The sequence below is a fragment of the Giraffa tippelskirchi genome, chromosome 6 (genome assembly GCF_054371585.1).
Source record: "Giraffa tippelskirchi isolate mGirTip1 chromosome 6, T2T-mGirTip1v1.2.pri, whole genome shotgun sequence".
In the NCBI taxonomy this organism is placed as follows: domain Eukaryota; kingdom Metazoa; phylum Chordata; class Mammalia; order Artiodactyla; family Giraffidae; genus Giraffa; species Giraffa tippelskirchi.
In genome coordinates, this window is record NC_137280.1 from 85,228,965 (window position 1) to 85,250,714 (window position 21,750).

The window sequence follows — 21,750 nt, forward strand, 5'->3', positions numbered from 1 at the left end:
AAAATCAATATAAACTGTCCCTGGCAAAAAGATCTAATGACAGACCTGTTAGACTTAAATATCTCTCTGAATGATTCTAAAAGAAATAAATGAAGATGTAGTGAAAGTCAAGAAAAATATGAGAAAATGGAAATACAATAAGAAGATAGAAAAAAAAAAAAAGAAAGAAAGCCAAGGATATAGTAAACTTAACAAGAACCCAAAATCAAATTCTGGAGTTGGAAAGTACAACTGACATGAAAAGTTCACTAGAAGAGTCAAAGGCAGATTTGAGCATACAGAAGAAAGGATCCAAGAAGTTGAAGATAGGATAGTGGAAATGATCAAGGCTGAGAAGCAGAAAGAAAGACTGAAGAAAAGCAAGCAGAGCCTAAGGGACCTATAGGACACCATGAAACAAACCAACGTATGCACTGTGGGAATTTCATAAGGAGAAGAGAGAGAAAAGGGAGCAGAGAGAATATTTGAAAAAAAAACAATGGCCTTACAAATAGCTGTGAAAAGAAGAGAAGCAAAAAGCAAAGGAGAAAAGGAAAGATATAGACATTTGAATGCAGAGTTCCAAAGAATAGCAAGGAGAGAAGAAAGCCTTCCTCAGCGATCAATGCAAAGAAATAGAGAAAAACAGTAGAATGAGAAAGACTAGAGATCTCAAGAAAATTAGAGATACCAAGAGAACATTTCACACAAAGATAGGCACAGTAAAGGACAGAAATGGTATGGACCTAACGGAAGCAGAAGATATTAAGAAGAGGTGGCGAGAGCGCACAGAAGAGCTATACAAAAAGATCTTCATGACCCAGACAATCAAGATGGTATGATCACTCACCTAGAGCCAGACATCCTGGAATGTGAAGTCAAGTGGGCCTTAGGAAGCATTACTATAAACAAAGCTAGTGGAGGTGATGGAATTCCAGTTGAGGTATTTCAAATCCTAAAAGAGATGCTGTGAAAGTGCTGCACTCAATATGCCAGCAAATCTGGAAAACTCAGCAGTGGCCACAGGACTGGAAAAGGTCAGTTTTCCTTCCAATCCCAAAGAAAGGCAATGCCAAAGAATGTTCAAACTACCGCACAATTGCACTCATCTCACACGCTAGTAAAGTAATGCTCAAAATTCTCCAAGCCAGGCTTCAGCAATACGTGAACCGTGAACTTCCAGATGTTCAAGATGATTTTAGAAAAGGCAGAGGAACCAGAGATCAAATTGCCAACATCCACTGGATCATCAAAAAAGCAAGAGAGTTCCAGAAAAACATCTATTTCTGCTTTATTGACTATGCCAAAGCCTTTGACTGGGTGGATCACAAGAAACTGTGGAAAATTCTTAAAGAGATGGGCATACCAGACCACCTGACCTGCCTCCTGAGAAACCTGTATGCAGATCAGGAAGCAACAGTTAGAACTGGATATGAAACAACAGATGGTTCCAAATAGGGAAAGGAGTATGTCAAGGCTGTATATTGTCACCCTGCTTATTTAACTTATATGCAGAGTACATCATGAGAAACTCTGGGCTGGATGAAGCACAAGCTGGAATCGAGATTGCCGGGAGAAATATCAATAACCTCAGATATGCAGATGACACCATCCTTATGGCAGAAAGTGAAGAAGAACTAAAGAGCCTCTTGATGAAAGTGAAAGAGGATAGTGAAAAAGTTGGCTTAAAGCTCAACATTCAGAAAACTAAGATCTTGGCATCTGGTCCCATCACTTCATGGGAAATAGGTGGGGAAACAGTGCAAACAGTGGCTGACTTTATTTTTTGGGGCTCCAAAATCACTGCAGATGTTGACTGCAGCCATGAAATTAAAAGACGCTTACTCCTTGGCAGGAAAGTTATGACCAACCTAGAAAGCATATTAAAAAGCATAGACATTACTTTACCAACAAAGGTCCGTCTAGTCAAAGCTATGGATTTTCCAGTAGTCATGTGTGGATGTGAGAGTTGGACTACAAAGAAAGCTGAGCTCTGAAGAATTGATGCTTTTGAACTGTGGTGTTGGAGAAAACTCTTGAGAGTCCCTTGGACTGCAAGGAGATCCAACCAGTTCATCCTAAAGGAAATCAGTCCTGAATATTCACTGGAAGGACCGATGTTGAAGCTGAAACTCCAATACTTTGGCCACCTGATGAGAAGAACTGACTCACTGGAAAAGACTCTGATGCTGGGAAAGCTTGAAGGCAGGAGGAGAGGGGGACGACAGAGGATGAGATGGTTGGATGACATCACCATCTCAATTGAGTAAACTCTGGGAGTTGGTGATGGACAGGGAGGCCTGGTGTGCTGCAGTCCATGGGGTCACAAAGAGTCAGACACGACTGAGCGACTGAACTGAACTGAACTGAATGGCTCCAAACTTCCAAGTTCGATGAAATACATGAATATAAATGTCCAAGACGCTCTATAAACTCTGGGTCAGATGGTCCACACCAAAGAGGTCCACACCATGACAATTATAATCAAACTTGCAAAAACAAAGAATTTTGAAAGCAGCAAAAGGGAAGCGAATCATCACATACAAGGCATTTGCAATAAGCTTACCAGCAGATTTCTCATCAGAAACTTTAGAGGCCAGAAAATGGTGGACTGGTGGATTCAAAGTGCTAAAAGAAAAACAAAACTCAACAAAACTCATATTTGGCAAAATTGTCCTTCAAAAATGTGGAAACATTAAGACATAAAAACTGAGGGATTTTGTAAACACTAGACCTGCCTTGCAAGAAGTGCTCAAGGAAGTCCTGCAAGGTGAAATGAAAGGACACTCATAGACAGTAACTTGAACCCATATGGAGAAATAAAAATCTCCCTAAAAGTAAACAAAAAAGCTAGAATTATTTAACAATGGTTTATAACTACACTTTTTGTTTTGTATATGATTTAAATGACTGATGCATTTGAGAAAGAACAATTGTTTGTGTAAAAGCTAATATTATTGTAACTGTGATTTGTAACTACAAATCTTGTTTTCTACATAATTAGAGACTAATACTTTTTAAAGAATTATTATTAATAGTTTACGTTTTAGGGGACACAGCACATAAAGATGTAACTTTGGGATGTCAACTGAAAGACATGGAGACAGAGATGTAAAGGAGAAAATTGTTGTATGTTATTTTATTAGAATTAAAATTCAAATTAGAATCTAAAATTCTAAATTTTGAATCTAAAATTCAAATTAGAATATTATAACTTTAAGATGTTAAATGTAATCCCTGTGGTAACTAGAAAGAAAATAGCTATAGAATATGCACAAAAGGAAATTGTGGCAAATCTCTAATCTTTCCCATTCTATTGTTTTTCTCTATTTCTTTTCATTGATCACTTAGGAAGGCTTTCTTATCTCTCCTTGCTATTCTTTGGAACTCTGCATTCAAATGAGTATATCTTTCCTTTTCTCCTTTGCTTTTTGCTTCTCTTCTTTTCACAGCTATTTGTAAGGCCTCCTCAGACAGCCATTTTGTTTTTTTGCATTTCTTTTTCTTGGGATGGTCTTGATCTCTGCCTCACGTACAATGTCATGAACCTCTGTCCATAGTTCATCAGGCACTCTGTCTATCAGATCTAATCCCTTGAATCTATTTCTCATTTCCAGTGTATAATCGTAAGGGATTTGATTTAGGTCATACCTGAATGGTCTAGTGGTTTTCCCTACTTTTTTCAATTTAAGTCTGAATTTGGCAATAAGGAGTTCATGATCTGAGCCACAGTCAGCTTCCTGTCTTGTTTTTGCTGACTGTATAGAGCTTCCCCATCTTTGGCTGCAAAGAATATAATCAATCTGACTTCAGTATTGACCATCTCGTGATGTCCATGTGTAGAGTCTTCTCTCATGTTGTTGGAAGAGGGTGTTTGCTATGACCAGTGCATTCTCTTGGCAAAACTCTATTACCCTTTGCCCTGCTTCATTCTGTACTCCAAGGCCAAATTTGCCTGTTATTCCAGGTGTTTCTTGGCTTCCTACTTTTGCATTCCAGTCCCCTATAATGAAAAGGACATCTTTTTTGGATGTTAGTTCTAGAAGGTCTTGTAGGTCTTCATAGAACCGTTCAACTTCAGCTTCTTCAGCATTACTGGTCGGGGCATAGACTTGGATTACCATGATATTGAATGGTTTGCCTAGGAAATGAACAGAAATCATTCTGTCATTTTTGAGATTGCATCCAAGTACTGCATTTCAGATTCTTTTGTTTACTATGATGGCTACTCCATTTTTTCTAAGAGATTCTTGCCCACAGTAATAGATATAATGGTCATCTGAGTTAAATTTACCCATTCCAGTCCATTTTAGTTCGCTGATTCCTAAAATGTTGACGTTCACTCTTGCCATCTCCTGTTTGACCACTTCCAATTTGCCTTGATTCATGGACCTAATATTCATGGCCTAACACTAATAGTTGGAGATTTCAAAAATCCATTCACAATAATGGATAAGATAATCAGAAGGTAAGGAAATAAGAAGACTCAGACAGTTCAATAAACCAACTAGAACTAACAGACATTTACAGAATACTACCTGACAACAACAGGATACATAGTCTTCTCAAGTGAACATTAGACATTTCCAGGATAGATGATATATGAGGCTACAGATTGTTTCAGTACATTAACAAAGACAGATATACAAAGTACCTGACCACAATGAGAGGAAATTAGAAATCACTAATAAGAGAAAAACTGGAAAGTAAAAAAAACTGTGGCAAACAACACCTAACAGTCAATGGATCAAAGAAGAACTAAAGGAGATTAGAAAATACTTCAAGATAAATTAAAATGAAAACACAACTTACCAAAACTTATAGGACAAGCAAAAGTGTTGCTATGGGGGAAATTTGTAATTATGAATATTTATATTTAAAAGTAAATATCTCAAATAAAAAACATAACTACAATTTAAGTAATTAGAAAAAGAACAAACTAAGCTCCAACTAGAACAACTAATGAAATAATAAAGAGTCAAGTATAGAGGTTAATGAAATAGAAGCAATAAAGAAAACCAGTGAAATAAAAAGCTGATTCTCTGACAACGTCAACAAAATTGACAAACCTTTAGCTGGATGGATGCAGGGAAAAAGGAGACTCAAATTACTAAACTCAGAAATGAAACTGGGGATGTTATTACCTTATCTACAGAAATAAAAATATGTTATAAGAGAGTACTATGAATATTTGTACACCAACAAATTGGATAACCTAGATGAAAGGAACAAATTCCTAGAAACACAAAACCTACCAAGACTCAATCACAAAGATAAAGAAAATCTTAATAGGGCCATAAGTCATAAGGAAATTAAAGCACTAAACAAAATTCTTGCTACAAAGGAAAGCTCTGTCTCAACAAAGGGAATATATAGGGAACATAACTCAATATAATAAAGCTCATATATGACAAACCTACAGCCAACCTTATATTCAAAGGTGAAAAACAGAAAGCATTTCTTCTAAGATCAGGAATGAGACAAGACAAGGATGCCCATTCATGCCAATTTTAGTCAACATAGTATTGGAAGTTATGGCTATAGCAATCAGGTAAGAAAAAGAAATAAAAGGATTCCAACTTGGGAAGGAAGAGGTAAAACTCATTGTTTGCAGATGACATGATACTATACATAGACAATGCTAAATATAGATATATTTAGCATTGTCTAACGGAGAAGGCAATGGCAACCCACTGCCTGGAAAATCCCATGGACGGAGGAGCCTGGTAGGCTGAGGGGTCTATGGGGTCGCCAAGAGTCAGACACGACTGAGCGACTTCACTTTGACTTTTCACTTTCATGCATTGGAGAAGGAAATGGCAACCCACTCCAGTGTTCTTGCCTAGAGAATCCCAGGGATGGGGGAACCTGGTGGGCTGCCGTCTGTGGGGTTGCAGAGTTGGACACGACTGAAGCGACTTAGCAGTAGCAGCAGCATTGTCTAAATATATTCACCACCAAATGCTATTAGAACTAACAAATTCAGTAAAACTGCAGGATATAAAACTAGTATACAGAAATCTGTTTTCATTCTTTACACTAATAACAACAAAGTATCAGAAAGAGAAATTAAGAAAACAATCCCATTTACAATTGCACCAAAAAGAATAAAATACCTAGGAATAAATCTGAGGTAAAAGGCTTGTACTCAGAAAAGTATAGCATATTGAAAGAAACTGAGGATGACACAAATGGAAAGGTGTACCTCACGGAGGGCTTCCCAGGTGGCGCTAATGGTAGAGAACCCGCCTGCCAATGCAGGAGACATAGGAGACATGGATTCAGTCCCTGCGTTGGGAAGGTCCCCTGGAGGAGGGCATGGCAACCCACTCCAGTATTCTTGCCTGGAGAATCCCATGGACAGAAGAGCTTAGTGGGCTACAGTCCATGGGGTCAAAAAGAGTCAGACATGACTGAAGCGACTCAGCATGCACACATACCTCATGGATTAGAAGAATTAAAATTGTTAAAATGACCATCTTCCCTAAAAGGTGATGTACAAATTAAATGCAATCCCTATCAAAATACAAATGGCATTTTTCACAAACTAGAACAAATAAAGCTAAAATTTGTGTGGAACTTCAAAAGACTCCAAATAGCCAAAGCAGTTTTGAGAAAGAATAACAAAATTGGAGATATCACTCCCTGATTTCAAACTATATTGCAAAACTACAGTAATCAAAACAGTATGATACTGGCACAAAAATGAACACATAGATCAATGGAACAGAATAAAAATTTCAGAAATGAACCAATGCTTATATGGTCAATTAATCCACAATGAAAAGACAAAAGTTTACAATGGGAAAAAGACAGCTTCTTCAATAAATAGTGTTGGGAAAACTTGACTACTTTCTCACTATATACAAAAGTAAACCCAAAATGGGTCAAAGACTTAAATTTCAACCTAAAACCATAAAACTCCCAGAAGAAAACATAGGCAGTATGCTCTTTGACATCGACTTAATATTTTTCTGCATCTATATCTTCAGGCAAGGGAAATAAAGGCAGTTTATTTGACTGCCTTATTATTTGACTACATCAAACTAGAAAGCCTTTGCACAGTGAAGGAAACCCTTGACAAATGAAAAGGCAGCCTACTGAATGGGAGAGGAAATTTGCAAATTAGAGTCAAAAAAGAGTTAATAGTCACAATAAAGAATTTATAGAACTCGACATCCAAAAAAAAAAAAGCCCAATTAAAAAATAGCATGGGGAACACATGTAAATCCAGGGCTGATTCACGTCAATGTATGGCAAAAACCACTACAATATTGTAAAGTAATTAGCCCCCCAACTAAAATAAATAAATTTATTTAAAAAATAAATAGCATGGGCAAAGGACCTGAATTGACATTTTCCCAAAAAAGGCATACAGATGGGCAAAAGACATAAAAAGATGTTCAACATCACTAATCATCCTCCTGCTAAGTCACTTCAGTTGTGTCCGACTCTGTGCGACCCCATAGACGGCAGCCCACCAGGCTCCGCCATCCCTGGGATTCTCCAGGCAAGAATACTGGAGTGGGTTGCCATTTCCTTCTCCAGTGCATGAAAGTGAAAAGTGAAAGTGAAGTCGCTCAGTCGTGTCCGACTCTTAGCGATCCCATGGACTGTAGCCTACCAGGCTCCTCCGTCCATGGGGTTTTCCAGGCAAGAGTACTGGAGTGGGGTGCCATTGCCAGTGCAGGGGACATGGGTTCAATTCCTGGTCTGGGAAGATTCCACATTCCATGGAGCAACTAAACCCATGCACCACAATTTTTTGAGCCCATGTTCTAGAGCCTGTGAGCCACAACCGCTAATGCTCTAGACCCACACGCCACAACTACTGAGCCTGTGTCCTGCAACTATTGAAGCCCAGGAGCCTAGGGCCTATCCACCACAACAAGAGAAGCCACTGCAGTGAGAAGCCTGAACACTACAATGAAGAGTAACTCCCGGTTACTGCAACTGGAGAAAGCCTGTGCACAGCAATAAAGACCTGCTGTGTTGTGCTCAGTCGTGTCCAACTCTTTGCGACCCCATAGACTGTATATCACCAGGTGGTTCTTACCATGGACTTTTCCAGGCACAATAGTGGAGCGGGTTGCCATTTCCTTCTCCAGGGGATCTTCCCAAGGCAGGGATTGAACCTGCATCTCCTGCATTGACCAATAGATTCTTTACCCACTGAGCCACCTGGGAAGCCCCCAAAGACCTGGTGCAACCAAAAAAGTAAGTAAATAAAAAGAAAGAAAAAAAAACACAATCACACCAGTCATAATGGCTATTATCAAAAAGACAGCAAATAACAAGTGTTAATGAGGGTATAGAGAAAAAGGGAACTCTTGTGAACTATTGATGGGAATTTAAATTGTTGCAGCCACTATGGAAAACAGATGGAGATTGATAAAAAAATTAAAAATAGACCTAATATATGATCCAACAATTTCACACTGTTTATTTTTCCAACAAAAACAAAAACACTAATTTGAAAAGATGTATACTCCCCTATATTCCCTACAGCATTATTTTCAGTAGCCAAGATATGGAAGCAATCTAAGTGCCCATTAATAAATGACTGGATAGGGAAGATGTATATATACAATGGAATATTATTCATAAAAATAATGAAATCTTGCTATCTGGGACAACACAGACAAACTTAGAGGGTTTTATGCTAAGTGAAATAAGTCAGACAGAAAAAGACAAATACTGTATGATTTAGTTTATATGTGGAATCTAAAAAACAAAACAAATGAACAAATATAACAAAATAGAGAGTCACAGATGTCAAGAACAGGCGATTGCCAGAGGGGAGGAGGGTGAAGGGATGAAGGAAATAGGTGAGGGAGATTAAGAGGCACAGATTTCCAGTTGTAAAGTAAGCCACAGGGATTAAATGTACAGCATGGGGAATATAGTCATATATTATATAGTCATATATAGTAATATAATTTCTTTGTATGGTAACAAGTTAACTAAATTTATCACTATTTTGTATAGTATAAAAATACTGAATCATGTGTTCTACACCAGGAATTAATAATATTGTAGGACAATTATATTTCACAAACTCATAGAAAAGGAAATCAGATTTGTGGTTACCAGAGTGGGCATGGGGGAAGGGAAATGGGATGAACGTGTTCAAAAGTACAAACTTCCAGCTATAACACAATACTAGGGATGCAATGTACAATATGACTAATATTCTTAACACTGCTGTACGTTATGGATGGAAAGTGTTGGTAAAGTAAATCCTAAGAGTTCTCATCACAAGGAAAACGTGTTTTACTTTGTATATATATGAGATGATGGATGTGTTCACTAAGTTTATTGTAGTAATCATTTCACATAGTAATCAAATCATTATGTGGTACATATTAAACTTATACAGTTCTGTCTGTCAATTATATTTCAATAAAATGGGAAGAGAGAGAAAGGAAGGAAGAAAGAAAGAAAAGCTCTGACTCTGATTGGTTTCTCTGATAAATTCTATCAAACACTGAAAGATTACAAATCCTCAAACTTTTCAAAAAATTGAAGAGAAAGTAATACTTTGTAACTCACTCTGTGATGTCAGCATTATCCTAATACTAAAACTAAAGACACTACAAGAAAACACTGATGCAAATCTTTAACAATACGCCACTGGACAGAATTCAGCAGCATACTGGAAGAATTATACAACATGACCAAGTAGCATTTGTTCTTGGAATGCCAGCAGGGTTTGACATATAAAAAATCAATCAATGTGGGAGAAGGAAATGGCAACCCACTCCAGTATTCTTGCCTGGAAAAGTCCATGGACAGAGGATCCTGGTGGGCTGCAGTCCATGGGGTTACATGACTGAGCACGCGTGCATGAGGGTGGAGGGGAATGGGTTGGTAGCAATAAACTGGTAGAACTAAAAAAAAAAAATCTATCAATGTAATATGCCGCATCAACAGAATGAAGAGGGAAAAGACAGGCTCATTACAACTGATGCAGAAAAAACATTTGACAAAACTTATGTTTTGTCATGTTAAAAAACCTTTTCATGTTAAAAAACACTCAACAGTCTAGGAACAAAAGGAAACTACTTCAACATATAAAAGCCATATATGAAAATCCCACAGCAAATATACTCAGAAAAATTGAAAATGTTTCCTCTAACATCTAGAACAAGGCAAGGATACCTGTTTTCTCACTTCTATTCAACATACTACTGGAAATTCTAGCCACAGCAATTCGACAAGAAAAAGAAAAGAAATTGGAAAGGAAGACGTAAAATCATCTCTGTTTGCAGATTCTATGATACGTAGAAAACCCTAAAGACTGCACTAAAAAAAAAAAACCCAAAATCCCTATTAGAACTAATGCATGAATTCAGCAAAGTAGCAGGGTACAAAGTCAACACATTAGAAAATAAGTTACATTCTTATACACTCTGAAAAGGATATTACAAAAACAAGGTCATTTACAGTGACATCTGAAGGAGTAAAATACTTGTAATCAACTTAACCAAGGAAGTGACAGACTTGTATAATGAAAACTACAAACTATTGCTGGAAGAGATTAAGACATAAATAAATGGAAACACATCCCATGTGTTTGGACTGGAAGGCTTAACGTTGTTAAAATGTCAGTATTACCCAAAGCAATCTATAAGTTCCAAAGCAATTCAATCCAATCCCTGTCAAAATTCCAATGATCTTTTTTGCATAAACAGAAAAACCCATCTTAAAATTCTCATGGATTCTCAAAGGGACCCTAAATAACCAAAGTAACCTTGAAAAGAACAGCAGGACTAAGTCATGTGACTATTGATGGATTAATGGATTAAAAAGTATGATACACATTCAACCAAATGTTGCTGCTGCTATTCAGTCTTAAAGAGGAAGGAAGTTCTGACACATTATGATATGGATGAATTTTGAGGACGTTATGCCCAGTGAAATAAGCCAGTCACAAAAGGACAGATACCCTATGACTTCACTTATATAAGGTACTTCGTCAAATTCATAGAGACAGAAAGTAGAATGGTGGTTGCCAGGATCTGAGGAGAAGGGAGACTGGAGAGTTATCGCTTAATGGGTATAGAGTTTAAGTTTTACAAGAGGACATATGTTATGGGATTGATGGTGGTGATGGTTGCCTAACAATGTGAATGTGTTTAATATCATCGATAGTGAAAGTGTTAGTCACTCAGCCATGTCCAACTATTTGTGACCCCATGATCTGTAGCCTGCCAGGCTTCTCTGTCCATGGAATTCTCCAGGCAAGAATACTAGAGTGGGTTGCCATTCTCTTCTCCAGGGGATCTTCCCAACCCAGGGATCAAACCTGGTTCTCCTGCACTGCAGGCAGATTCTTTATCATCTGAGCCTCCAGGGAAGCAAGCCCCAGTACCACTGAATTGAACACTTTAAAGTGGCTAAGATGGTAAATTTTGTGTTATACATATTTTACCACAATAAAAAAAGGATTAGCATGTTATTAGGTATTAGATGACTTACTAGATTTAGATCTAGTTCTGCTCTGTCATTCTGGAGATCGAGACAGCTTCTCCAGGGAGACAGCACTAGATAAATCCAGAGTTTCCAGGGGTGGTGCAGTCCCCAACTCCCTACCTAGACTTCTTTCTCTCTACTCTGCCATGTCTCACATTTACTCTTGAATTTAAAATCTGGAATGAAAAAGGTCTTTCTTTAGATTAAAAAAGAATTTTAAATGGCTCAATTTGGGTTATGGTGATTATTCCTTCAAAACAGGATGGCAGAGATATCTGGCAAAAAAAATTACCACCTGTCGAATTAGAGATGATTTCACAAATATTCACCAAGGCTTCCCTGGTGGCGCAGACGGTAAAGCGTCTACCCGCAATGCCGGAGACCCAGGTTCAATCCTGGGTTGGGAAGATCCCTGGAGAAGGAAATGGCAACCCACTCCAGTACTCTTGTCTGGAAAATTCCATGGACTGAGGAGCCTGGTAGGCTACAGTCCATGGGGTCTCAAAGAGTTGGACATGACTGAACGACTTCACTTTCACAAATATTTGATTTAGTTAGATCTGGTAAACAAAATAACCACAAATATCCACCTAAATACTACCTTTAAATACACTCAACATGTCTGCTACATGTAAATTGCAGAGCAGTGTATTTTGGAGTAAAAATTTCAAGTTTTCTGTATTATTTTGTTTTTAACTCAAAATCAGTTACACTTCACTCAAACCTATTGTGTCACCCTTAGAACACTTGCTTTGATTTCTTAGCTGCAGTTTTGGGTTTGAGAGCAGCTTGCAAGTGTTGAAGAGGAAGAGAGGAATATGTTTCATTGGGCCCTTCCAGGGGCCTTAACTATGAGATCTTAGAGTATGTTTAAGACCCTGGAAATGGGTAACATGGCCCCCATTTTGCAAATAAGGAAACTGAGGCTCAGAAAGATTAAAACACTTGCCCAAAAGTCAGGTCAGCCTCACTTCAGAGCCCATATGCTTCCATTCTTCACAAAAATCCATTCCCGCATAGCTATTTTATGATTGCTGTTAATGGAAAAAGTCCAGATTTTTCTGGTCAGATGTGGGCACATTCTGAAGCTGAATTTAATAGTAAAAGTGTGTAGGTGCTTAGAGATAGAGAAGAAATTTCTGACCAATTTCGAGGGAAAAATAAGTTTCATGTTCCAATCCCAAGGTAACAGACTTTCATACAAATAGTTCACATAGCTTTTGTTTTTTTTAAAAATTAAACTCTTTTCAAGCAATAACCAAAAAAAAAAAAAGAAATTTCATAAACCACACATCTTCAGGGAACTGCACTGGGAGATAGATGTGATGTTTTTTGTCCTCCCGTAGGATGCTATTTCTAAGTTCAACGTTGGATCTACTCTGACAAATTGTTAATATTCTTTAAGTAATTATGTGCCAGCCTAGTTATCTCTTATTTAATCTGGAGGTTCATCACTACAGGTTCTAGAAGAAATCGCAGTCATCTGCTTGTGTTTACAGGGTTTATTCACGGGGGTGGGTACAGGCTTGGGCCTGGGGTTGTGGTGTACTTCGATTTGAGACAGGAAGACATGCAGACGGCCAAATACATTCCTACGGCTTCAAGTCAATGAAGGCGCAGCTGGGTAATTCCAAACATTCTCAGAAGGCTTGACAGATTTTCTAGATCCCTCCTGTAAACCTTGCTTAGAATATTCAGAACTTCTTAGTCTCTGAACAAGGAATAGAGTATCCTACAGAATTCCATTTCCTTAGTGACTGAAACTTGATCTCATACCAATTTAAAAATCATTAACTTTGTTTTTTTTTTTTTAAGGTTTTTTTTTTGTGTGTGTGTGGACCACTTTTAAAACCTTTATTGAATTTGTTACAATATTGCTTCCATTTTATGTGTCTTTTGTTTTTTGGCCATGAGATGTGTGGGATCTTATCTCCCTGATCAGGGATGGAACCAGCACCTCCTGCATTGAAAGGCAAAGCCTTAACCACTTGACCACCAGGGAAATCCCCAAAATCATTGAATAGAACTTCTTACAGACTTTACCATTCATCAGAATCTAACATACTGATCGTAACCTCTCTTTTGCTTATGATGTGGGGATATCGTTAAGAAAGAATATCTATGTATGTGTATATTTTCTTGGAGTGTAACAATAATAACAACAAATATTGAGCTTGCCATACTAAAAGCTTTACATACATTAGCCCCTTGAATTGGCAAAATAGCTTTGTGAAGTCAAGATTAACACCCGCATTTTATAGACTGGAACACTGAGGCGTTAGAGGCAAATATGTTATTTGCAAATATGTCTCACCATGGAAGGTGGCTGGGATCGGAGCCAGTCAGTCCAGCTCTGGAGCCCTCCTGTGGGTACAGGAGCTCTGGTCAGAGCTTCAGAGGGAGGGTCTGCGGTTTAGACTGCATGTGGCGGGGACGCTTCCCAGACTGTTGTTGGACCTTGCTTTTCTTCCCCACCTGCTGGCTTACCCTGGGGTTCAAAGTGGCTGCGGTGACCATGCCCTGAACTGAGTGTTGCCGTCTATTTAAAAAATCTCCCTGTGAGCATCTGATTATTCCCAGACATGTACGCTCCCTGTGTCTTGTGTACTATTTCAGGAGAATGGTGGGGATATTGCTGTGATGATATATTACGGAAGGAAATTGAGAGCAGTTAATTTTTGTTTGTTTGTTTGTAGGACCTGATATTTGTGGGTTTGACATCAAGACAGTTCATGTTATTTTACATTTCAAGAATCAGTATCACGCAAACAAGAAATCAATCAGGTGTAAGGTAAATGCTTTCCTGTTAAATTGGTGATCGTGTTAACTCTTGAAAAGATGATAATGGAAGTTTGTAGAAAATAGTTTTGACTTTAAAATATTTAAGTGAACCATGGGGGTGAGCCTTGTCTGTCCTGTCCCCACTTTCCAGTTTAGCAGGCCCATTAGGGACACGTGTCCACAACTTGGATTGGACTGGGTTCTGAAGTCTTTTGTTTGTTTGGTTTTTTTGGATGAAAAATTATTTTATTTTAAATTTAAACTTACAGTTTTTTTTAAACTTTTTATCTTATGTTGGGATATACTTTAACAATGATTAACAATGTTGTGATAGTTTCTGGTGGACAGCATAGAGATTCAGCCATATATATATATATATATATATATATATATATAAATGTATATCCATTCTCCCCCAAACTCCCCTCCCACCAGAAGGGCACACTTACTTCTCACCCTGAGCTGTGACACCCATTTATAATTTGCTTCATAAGGGTTATAGCAGAATGGTGGTATTTCAGCCCCCATCATCACTGGGCTTCTCAGGTGGTGCTAGTGGTAAAGAACCCACCTGCCAGTGCAGGAGATGCAAGAGACTCAGGTTCAATCCCTGGGTCGGGAAGACCCTCTGGAGGAGGGCATGGCAACCCACTTCAATATTCTTGCCTGGAGAATCCCATGGACAGAGGAGCCTGGAGGGCTACAGTCCCTGGGGTTGCAAAGAGTCGGACATGACTGAGCGACTTAGCACGCATGCACATACATCATCATTAAGGAATGAAATATTCAGGATGAAAAATCACTCTGGAGGAATTAATCTTCCAAATACCAAAACATTTTTTTTTTCTAAATATTTATTTGTTTGGCTGAACTGGGTCTTAGTTGCAGCACGTGGGATCTTAGTTGCAGCATGTGGGATCTAGTCCCCTGACCAGGGATCGAACCCAGGCCCCCTGCATTGGGACCAAAGTGTCTCAGCCACTGGACCACCAGGGAAGCCCCCCAAAACATTTAAAAATGGGAATATTTCTAAAATGAACGCATACATCCTTTACCTTTCTACCCAGAGGATCCTGTGAAAATGACCCTTTAGGTCTTAGGGCCTGTTTATACTCAATGACCCTGCCCCGGGCTTCTCCGAAGAGGCAGCTTGCATTAAGTCCCTGGTGTCTGGACCGGGGAAGAAGTACCCTCCCCAATGTGCAGCCTCCACTTTGAAGGTAAGCACCAGGAAGTAGGGACTCTTCCCCTGAGAAATCCCCAGCACCCATAGCCTCTGGGAATCTGGGCAGGAGAACAGTGTGTTGCAAGATTATTGTCAGCAAGGAGAGGGAGCATACATGCGTGTGTGCTCAGTCACGTCCAACTGTCTGAAACCCTATGGACTGTAGCCCGCCAGGCTCCTCTGTCCTTGGGATTCTGTAGGCAACAGTACTGAAGTGGGTTGCCATGCCCTTCTCCAAGGGATCTTCCTGACCCAGGGTTCAAACCCAGGTCTCCTGCATTGCAGGTGGATTCTTTACCAACTGAGCCACCGGTGAAGTCAGGGAACAGCCATACTTGTCTCTTATGCAGTCCTGAGCAGTGGGTGTGGCTTCCTCACAAAGCCCCAGTGAGTCTCTATCTGCAGAGTGGTTTCCCTCGGAGTCCCACCTCTCTATCTGGTGGTTCGAAAGAGTCAGCAGATCCCCCCTGTATGTGAAGACCTGACACCCTCCCTTGGGGGATTGAGGAGGAGCTCGAATTCCAAGTCTTCCTCCTCCGCCTTAGTGTTGGACCAGCGGGTACATCTTCGTGATTGACTCCTGTTCACCGGCACCTCAGGTGTGCGAGAATGAAAGGGGGTGACCCTACCAGACGGAGGCTGTGAGTTCTGGCCTGGACTGTGCCTGGGAGGCCAGAACTGGGTCACCTGGAGGCAGCAACCCTACAGGGCCCTGGGTGGCACCGGCAGGCCGATGACACCCTGGATGGGTGCTGCTATTTCTGCAGCCTGCTAGAAAAATAAGAGATGAGTCTGTTGAGGGAGCTTTGGAGCCTCGGATCATAGCAGCTAATCGGCATTAGGACCTCCTGAGTGAGGAGTACGGTTGTCTTCACCGGGCTCCAATTCTCTCTGCGATGCTGTAAAAGAAATGTAGTGGTCAGCCCTCTGGGGTTTTCATGGAGGAGCTCTGGTCTGCATTGTTAGAAAAATACCTCGGATGTTCTGGGGAGGGAACAGAGCTCAACAGTTAGAGAGATGGATGAGATTGTTAGATTAAGGCTTCAGCAGGGTGCAGAACCCAGGAGCATTTTATTTTATCTCACTTTTGACTGTGCTGGGTCTTCACTGCTGTACAGACTTTTCTTTAGTTGCAGCGAGCAAGTTGCAGCTGAGAGTTGCAGTACGTGGGCTTCTCACTGTGGTAGCATCTCTTGTTGTGAAGCGCAGGTCTAGGGTCACAGTCTTTAGCAGTCACAATTCGCAAGCTCTAGAGCATAGGCTCCGGAGAAGGCAATGGCACCCCACTCCAGTACTCTTGCCTGGAAAACCCCATGGACGGAGGAGCCTGGTAGACTGCAGTCCATGGGGTCACTAAGAGTCGGACACGACTGAGTGACTTCACTTTCCCTTTTCACTTTCATGCATTGGAGAAGGAAATGGCAACCCACTCCAGTGTTCTTGCCTGGAGAATCCCAGGGACGGGGGCGGCTGGTGGGCTGCCGTCTATGGGGTCACACAGAGTCGGACATGACTGAAACAACTTAGCAGCAGCAGCAGCAGAGCACAGGCTCAATAATTGTGGTGCACTGGCTTAGTTGCTCAGCAGCATGTGGGATCTTTTCCAACCAGGTGTGGAACCTATGTCTCCTGTATTAGCAAGTGGATTGTTTACCACTGAGCCACCAGGGAAACCTGGAACCTGGGAACATTTTGACAGATGATTCCTGTGCCCGAAAGACTTGGCAATGTTTGGAATGTGGATGTTGAGGGTGTGGATGATGACCCTCAGCAGCATGGCTGTTAAACAGGAGAGGAAATAAAGGCCAAGAAAGGGGTCAGGGCTGACTCAGGGGTCGTGTGTAAAACAGCTGGTTGTGAAATCCGTGTTAACGCTGAGGAAGCATGAGTGTGTGTGCCCAGTTGCTCAGTTGTGTCTGACTCTTTGCGACCCCAGAGCCAGCCAGGCTCTGCTGTCCATGGGATTTCCCAGGCAAGACTACTGGAGTGGGTTGCTGTTTCCTCCTCCAGGAGATCTTCCTGACCCAGGGATTGAACCCGAGTCTCCTGTGACATGGGGCAAGAGTAAATGGCTGGAAACTTTGAAACTGAAGCTTGGCTGGCAGGTGGGATTAAGGATGTTGGTTTGAAGCTGTTTGCATATGTGTGAGTGTAGCTGTTATCTCTCAGGAGGCTTGAGCCTGTGGCCAAATCTCAGAGGGTGCCAGCCATGGGGCAAGCAAGCTCAGACTCTAAGCTGAGAAAGGTGAGTGGAGACAAAGGCAGACAGAGAGCAGGGGGAGAGCATTGGAGGAATCGTGCATTCAGCTGTCAGAGCGGACTACAAGGGCTGAAGGGGACACAGAATAGACTGTAGTGCTGATTCTGGATAGAGTTATTGGCCACACAGTATGGCAGACCAAAGGGGTACTAAAATTTTTTTCTTTTAGTTTTATTTATTTACTTTTGTCCGTGCTGGGTCTTCATTGCTGTGTGGGCTTCTCTCTAGTTGCGGCGAGTGGGGGCTACTCTCTTGTTGGGGTTCACGGGCTTCTCATTGCAGTGGCTTCTCTTTGTTGTAGAGCACAGGTTCTGGAGTGCTTGGGCTTCGGTAGTTGTGGGATTTGAGCTCAGTAGTTGTGGCACACGGGCTTAGTTGTTCCACAGCATATGGGATCTTCCTGGACCAGGGACTAAACCCATTTCTCCAGCATTGGCAGGCAGATTCTTTACCACTGAGCCAACAGGGAAGCCCCTGAAAGTGTTTTGATTTGGCTTTTAGCAGGGAGAGACTCCTCCTGGCAGGGCCTTTATGCTGGGGCGGTGGTTCTCAAACCTGAGTGGTGTCAGAGACCCCGGAAGATCTGTGAAAGTGACCAGAGGTCCACTGAGTTCCAGTGCAGCAGATCAGGGCTGACCTGGGAATGAGCATTGCCCATGTACCCCCAGTGATACTGATGCTGCCTGGGTATGGTGCTGCGGTCCCCTCTGCTGGTGACAGGCACATCCTGGGAACCCCCAGCTTCCCTAGGTGCCCTCCCACCCACCTTCCAATCTTCCTTTATTTTATTTATTTTTGGCTGCACTGTGTGGCTTGAGAGATCTTAGTTCCCCAAGCAGGATTAAACCCATGTCCCCTGCAGTGGAAGCGCAGAGTCTTTTTTTTTTTTTTTAATATATCTATTTGACTGTGTCGGTCTTAGTAGCATCCTTAGGATCTTTCCTTGTGGCACACAGATCTCTAGTTGTGGTACCCGGGATCAGTAGCTGCAACCCATGCGGGCTTAGTCGCTCCACCTAATGTAGTTCCCTGACCAGGGATCAACCCTCATCCCCAGCATTGCAAGGCGGATTCTTACCCACTGGACCACCAGGGAAGTCTCCAGACCTCCTTTATTGAATGATAAATGCTTTTCTTATGTCCAGTCTGGGCTTTAACCATGCCCAAGAAAGAAACCAGGCCTGCCCCATCCAAGCTACAATTGTTGGACAGCTCATCAGGAGAGTGTGAGGAAGTTCTCCCCTGTATTGAGAAACAGAGTGGGCTTCATTTGGTATCGTTCAGAACGCTGAACAGGAAGTTGTTTTCCATACAACTTTTCCTAAGTCAAACAGCATAATGGTCCCTTGGTTCACACCGACCTACCCCATCATGATTGCCTGGGAGGTTAGAGGTGAGAGCCATTGTCTTTCCATAGAAAAGGGATCAGCCACAGAGGGAAGGCCGCCAGTAGTGAGGATAGTGAGGAAGTACTCTACAGAGGGTGACTCTTCTGTAGGACACCTTTCATGGTCAGGTTAGCCCCTCTTTCTAGAATGTCTCTGCTTGTGTTTACAGTAAGGCTTTGACTCATGACAATGTGCACTGTTTATCTAGACCTGCCTTGAAACATCAAGGGTCTCATTCTTTTCTTCTTCTCCCCCCAAAACACACAGGTTGATAGCTTTACACACCTCTACACTCTGGTTTTAAGACCAGACCTCACTTATGAAGTGAAAATTGATGGTCAGTCGATTGAATCTGGAAGCGTCGAGTATGACTGGCAGTTAACATCACTGAAGAAGATGGAGACGGCATCAGCAGAGGCTAAGGGTTGGGACCAGGCTGCCAAGGACAAATCCCAGGTGTGGATTCTTCCCACACAGCTGCTAGAAAGTGTGAAGTGTAGTTTGTAAGTACCCAGGTGCCGTACAACTGCTGCGTGGCTGGTAGTGATGATGACAACAGTAAGACAAAGAACCCTCCCTAGAGCGTGTGTGCTGAAGCAGCCACACAGCTGCATACTTCAAGGTATTGTGAAAGAGTTAAAAGTGTTTGAGATGAAAGCAAGAAGGGTTTGTTTTCTTAACCGATATTTTTAAATTATTTATTTATTTTTATTTATTTGGCTGCACCAGGTCTTGGGCTTCCCAGGTGGCTCAAGTGGTAAAGAATAATCCGCCGGCCACTGCAGGAGACTTGAGTTTGATCCCTGGGTTGGGAAGATCCCCTGGAGGGGAGCATGGCAACCCACTCCAGTATTGTTGCCTGGAAAATTCCGTGGACGGAGGAGACTGATGGGCTATAGTCCATGGGGTCGCAAAGAGCTGGACATGACTGAGCATGCTTGCACCTGTGCCAGGTCTTAGTTGCGGCATGTGAGATCTTAGTTCCCTGACCAGGAATCAAACCCATGCCCCCTGCAATGGGAGCATGGAGTCTTAACCACTGGACTACCGGGGAAGTCCCAAACCAATGTCTTTTTCCAAAAAAAGGAAAATGCATCAGCAACCTTTATAAAAATGATTTTCTTTTCATTCTGCATTTGAACATAGTATTTTTGAGCATCATACTTGTGACTGACAACCAAGCATCCATGACTGTAACAGTTGTGTATTAGTTTCCTATTGTTGTTCAGTCAATAAGTCTTGTCCCCCTCTTTGCGACCCCATGGACTGCAAAACACCAGGCTCCTCTGTCCTTCACTATCTTCCGGAGTTTGCTCAGATTCATTTCCATTGAGTTGGTGATGCTGTCTAACCAAAAGGACCGCAAACTGCAGGCTATGATCGAAACCGCTGGTGAGGTTAGGAACCCCAGCACTCAGCCCTTCCACCATCAAGTTGAGGAGGAGAAAAATGCACCCGGGGTCACAGGCCTGCCTCTGCCTCTTGGCAGATTTCCTTTCTCAAAGCTGAGACTCTAACTTTTCCCCCTGCATGCATTTGAAGGACTGGGAGAAGCATTTTCTGGACGCCAGTGCCAGCAAGCCGAGTGACTGGAACAGCGAACTGGATGGGGACTGGCAGGCGGCCATGCTCCAGAAGCCTCCATACCAGGTGCGTATGTGGCGTCATCTCCCTGCCAGTCCCCTCCCCACCCGTGTCGCCGGGGACTACCACATATGGTTTGTTGTTGCAGGATGGCCTGAAACCTGAGGGCATAGACAAAGATGTTTGGCTCCATCAGAAGATGAAAAACACCAACTATTTGACAGAATACGATCTCTCGGAATTTGAGAACATCGGTGCCATTGGACTGGAGCTTTGGCAGGTCACTCATTTTGTCTTTTTGTTGTTTTCTGCACTGGATCTCTATTGCCATGTGTGGCCTCTTTCTAGTTGCAGCGAACAGGGGCTACTCTCTAGCTGCGGTGTGTGGGCCTCTCATGGTGGTTGGCTTCTCTTGTTGTGGCTTTCGGGCTCCAGAGCGAGGGCTCAGTAGTTGTGGTGCATGGGCTTAGTTGCCCTGAGGTATATGGAATCTTCCAGACCGGGGATCAAGCCCGTGTCCGCTGCGTTGGCAGGTGGCTTCTTAATCACTGGACTGCAAGGGACGTGCAAGTCACCGGGTTTTAAACTTGCTCTAGTTTAATAACTCTGAACTTCAGCCTGAACTTCTGCTCCTATCATGCACCTGGCACCCCTACCCAGACCCAAAACTTACAGCCCTAGATAAAACAGACATCCTTCCTGCCCTCTGGACACTTCTTGTCTGCCCTCCATGCCCCCTGGAAATATGCATGGGGCTGACCTTGTGGTGCCTATCAGCTTTAGGATAAGATTGCAGGTTCTGATGTAGTGGGTCCAGGGTGGAGCCTGAGATCCCTAATCCCTACTGATGTTGATGCTGCCCATCCATGGCTCACACTTTGCACGGGAGGTTCTCAATCAGCAGTTCTCAAACATCACTGGATGCTTGAGTCCCTGGGGAAAACTTCAAAGCCTCTATGTCGGGTCATACCCCAGACCTGCTAAACCAGCATTCCTGAGAGTGAGACCAGGCATCAGCAGTCTTGTCACCGTTCTCAGTGGTCCCCATACACAGCCAA

The 21,750-nt window shown here is 42.0% G+C and overlaps 1 protein-coding gene and 1 long non-coding RNA gene across 7 annotated transcripts in view; both read left to right on the plus strand.

Annotated features, from left to right (window-relative positions):
- Positions 1–21,750, plus strand: part of CALR3 (calreticulin 3) — a 35,160-nt gene that overhangs the window by 8,410 nt on the left and 5,000 nt on the right. For all 6 annotated transcript variants that reach the window (XR_014055673.1, XR_014055672.1, XM_081496633.1 and 3 more), the window contains exons 4-7: positions 14,151–14,245; positions 19,376–19,564; positions 20,651–20,758; positions 20,841–20,972. Coding sequence is in view for 4 of the 6 variants with exons in the window: in XM_081496633.1 (XP_081352759.1) it covers positions 14,151–14,245; positions 19,376–19,564; positions 20,651–20,758; positions 20,841–20,972 (524 nt within the window). In the remaining 2 variants the exon portion in view is untranslated. The remainder of the gene's footprint in view (positions 1–14,150; positions 14,246–19,375; positions 19,565–20,650; positions 20,759–20,840; positions 20,973–21,750) is intronic.
- Positions 4,107–10,214, plus strand: LOC145508894 (uncharacterized). Its single transcript, XR_014055675.1, has 2 exons — positions 4,107–5,573; positions 7,914–10,214. It is a non-coding gene; the product is annotated as an uncharacterized LOC145508894 (long non-coding RNA).